A 3,470-nucleotide genomic window follows, 5' to 3' on the forward strand; every position below is an offset into this window, starting at 1 on the left:
CGCCGGCCATGCCGCCCCTAAAAATGTGCTGCCCCAAGCACCAGCTTGCTTTGCTGGTGCCTAGAGCCGGCCCTGACCAGGACTCATGAATTATATTTCCCACCCACCTACACACACAGCAATGCCCTGCTGATTTCTCCCCGAAACATGCACTCCCCCCTTTACCTGCTGACTGCCTCCCAAGTTTTAGTGTTCATTGATCATCTCCCACTTTTCCTTTTGTCTTTGTATGAAGAGAGCTGTGGTAAAAGTCCTAAAGACGACCTGCTGCCAAATTAAAGCGAGTGGTCCACTGAGGAACCCCAACATGTCCAGGAGAGAAGGGAGCTGGCAGTGAAGCAGAAAGCATATTATTCTCCATTAAATGTAAGAGAATTGTATTAATTTCTCTAGAACCCTGTTAGTTTCACTCCTATTAAATTCTATAGGACTTTTTCATAAGGGAGGTTTGAGAGTAGGAAGGAGACTCTTTGCTTTCACATTTGGTACAGAACAGCAAACTAGCTGCAGAGTGGTGCAGGGGATGGGATGTGTACTCTACAGCTGCCACAGTGCTGAGAACTTTGGCTTCCAGGTGATAATGTCATTGCTGGTGTGTTTCAACCTATGGGCAAGGAGAGCAGCCATTTTGACACCTGGGCAGAAAACATTTTCAGTGCCTCCCTCACTCCCAGTGGTTGAGGCCCCCCCCCAAAAGCCACACAGCACCACAGTTTGGTGCCCACCCTTGCTCACCCAGGCCTAGTGCCAGCCTTGGGGAGGAGCACCTTCTCCTCCTCCTGATCATGCGAAGTGGTGGCAGAGCTCCCATGATGGAAGCCCCAGGGCAGGAGGAAGTCTCACTTTTTTGTCCTCTCCCAGCCATGGCAAGTTGTAGTCAAGCTGCAGGGACCAAGAGCAGCACCTTGTTCTCTTTCTACCCCCGCCCATTGTAAAGACACTGGAGCCACCCATGGTTCAGAAGTGAGAGTGAGTGATCAGCGGGGGACTCCTCTTCTCGTGATCAGGAGAGAGAAGAAGGAGCAGATCTTGCCACACTGCTGCAGTGTGGTGCATGCAGGAAGGAGTTAGGCCGTCTGCTGAGTATTTGGCTTCTGATGGTTTGGAAGAAATATCTGGCCAACACAGAGTATCAAGGATGCTGCTTAGTGCCTATTAGAAGCTAAATTTCAGTTCTCCCCTAGCACCAGTGCCGTTTGATTCATTACATTGGACTCTTCTTTTCCTTTCCATTCTCAGGTTGTAAAGTGTCTCCTAAAGAAAGCCTCCAGTATGGGTGATGACATAAAGTTTCGCCAGCAGCTTCTAGTCATCGATGAAAACCTGGGAACTGAAGAAGTGGAGGCCCTGAAATTTCTCTGTAGTGACTTGCTCTCCTTCAAAAAGCTGGAAGCTGTAGAATCAGCTCAGGACATCTTCCAGCTCCTCATGGCTAAGGATTTGCTGAATAAGGAAGATACTTTCATACTAGCTGAGCTTTTGTACAGGATTAGGTGTCACTTCCTGCTCCAGAAACTTGGCTACACCAAGGAAACCGTGCAAGAAAATCTACCCTGGAAAGGGAAGGTATCTCGGTACAGGTGAGCTTTTTGGGAACTGGGTGTCTCCAGACATTTTCTGCCTTGAAAGGATGTTGATCTGTTACTTGCTGTGTGATATTTGAAAATTGTGAAGTGAAGTTTGGTGATTAGGTTTTACAGTATGCAGATGCTCAGACTAATTGGTGACCTTTAATAATTTTTCTTGGGGTGAGGCTGCAAAGCTCAGAGCATTCTTGGGCCAACACCACATTAGAAAGGCCTGGGTCCTCGTCTGTTATGTTGTGCCAGAGGAGAGGAGTGACAGTGTGCCATAGACTGTCATTCCTCTCCCATAGCTTTCTACTGCTGTCTCTCTGGCTCTTCCTCCTTTGCTCTGTTCCTCTCCCTCTGTGAATTCTTGGGTTGGATTGGGATGTTTTTATATCCTCTTCCTCCTACGACAACCTAAACTTCCTCCGCTCTTCCATATTAATTTGCTTACACCAGTGGTAAGTTCCTGACCATAACGCTTGGCTGCTGCTCATGCTCTACTACGCCAGCTCTAGCTGTCCAGCGATGCCTGCAGTCTGCCTGCTGCATGTTGACCTTTGCTGAGCAGGCTAAGTAGAGATCCCCACGTGTGCTACAGGTGAAGCAGGTGGCAGCATTGGAGGAGCATAGCAGAGCTTCCAATAGTGGGCACATTACCATCCTCTGAGCATTGCTTTGGGGGGTTATGGGGTGCCAGTGTAGGATTTACAGTATGTTTACAATGGTATTTAGTTCACCTAACTGGATCTGTGTCACACAGGCAGATGCTGTATGAACTGTCAGAGGACATCACCAGTGAGGATTTAAAAAGAGCCATGTTCCTCTTGAGGGACCAGCTCCCAAAGAAGCTGACAAATATGGTATGTGGGGAGAGGGCGAAGAATGTTAGAGGCTCTTATTAGTGAGACTAGGAGAGAGAGTGGAGAGAGGGTTTTGCCAGCATATGGCGTCAGCTGATTGTGTCAGCATGTGACTGGGGCAGTAGATGTTTGGGCAGTGGTTTATTTCTACCCGAGGGAAGGTGGTGGCTGAGTGGGGCTAGGAAGTGTATGTAGGGCCTGGGTCTCATTTACACTAAGGACTGTTATGCTGCATTGGCTCTCTCTTGTGTTTGCTGTGTGATGGATTCTGAGGCCTTTCAAGTCCTAGAGGTCACTAGGAAATACAATACCAGGCTAATCCCCCCACCTGTGTTACAGCATAGTTGGTTCTGGTCTGTGTATATGGGACCAAGACACACGACATTAACTAGTTACTTGATTGTGATACAGACTATAACGTAGTTCACTGATACAGTGTGGTACTGGCTATACAAGCAGGATCAAACCAGATTATGAAGCTGTCAGTGAGCTACCATGTTACAACATGATTTGCCCCCCCGCGCTGTGAAATGTACTATGGAGACACCTCCTTGGTAGTAAGAAGCCAGACAGATAAGAATAAGTATGAAGTGGGAAGTGTAAGGATTGTGAGGTATTCTGTATTCCAGCAATATGTACTCCAGGAGAATCGGTGTCTTGTTATTTTTTTTTAAAGGCAGGGCAGGCTTTTGTAGATCGTATTAAGATTTAAGGAGCAGGTTAAGTGCACTTGACACTCTCTCTCCTGTTTCACTGGCAGTCCAGTCTAGAGCTGCTGACCTTTCTGGAAAAACAAGACCATTTAGCACAGAACAACCTGCAAATACTGGAGAAAATCTGTATGGACATTTCACCTGATCTCCTGAAAACAGTAAACAAATACAAAATGGAAAGAGGTGAGAATTCTGAGTGGGCTGCTGTGCGTGCCAGCAGGGCCGGCTCCAGGCACCAGCTAAGGAAGCAGGTGCTTGGGGTGGCCAATACCAAGGGGCGGCACTCCGGCCGCTATTGGGGCGGCACGGCCGGGTCTTCGGCGGCA

The 3,470-nt window shown here is 48.1% G+C and overlaps 1 protein-coding gene across 1 annotated transcript in view; it reads left to right on the top strand.

Moving 5' to 3' along the window:
• The first annotated feature begins 236 nt into the window (after nucleotides 1–236).
• Nucleotides 237–3,470, top strand: part of LOC112116519 (caspase-10-like) — a 19,756-nt gene continuing 16,522 nt past the window's right edge. The window contains exons 1-4 of the mRNA XM_026647673.1: nucleotides 237–366; nucleotides 1,240–1,580; nucleotides 2,332–2,431; nucleotides 3,192–3,327. Coding sequence (XP_026503458.1) covers nucleotides 1,273–1,580; nucleotides 2,332–2,431; nucleotides 3,192–3,327 — 544 coding nt within the window. The 5' untranslated portion in view covers nucleotides 237–366; nucleotides 1,240–1,272. The remainder of the gene's footprint in view (nucleotides 367–1,239; nucleotides 1,581–2,331; nucleotides 2,432–3,191; nucleotides 3,328–3,470) is intronic.

The sequence above is a fragment of the Terrapene carolina genome, unplaced genomic scaffold (assembly GCF_002925995.2).
Source record: "Terrapene carolina triunguis isolate 2854851 unplaced genomic scaffold, T_m_triunguis-2.0 Scaffold62, whole genome shotgun sequence".
Classification (NCBI taxonomy): domain Eukaryota; kingdom Metazoa; phylum Chordata; order Testudines; family Emydidae; genus Terrapene; species Terrapene triunguis.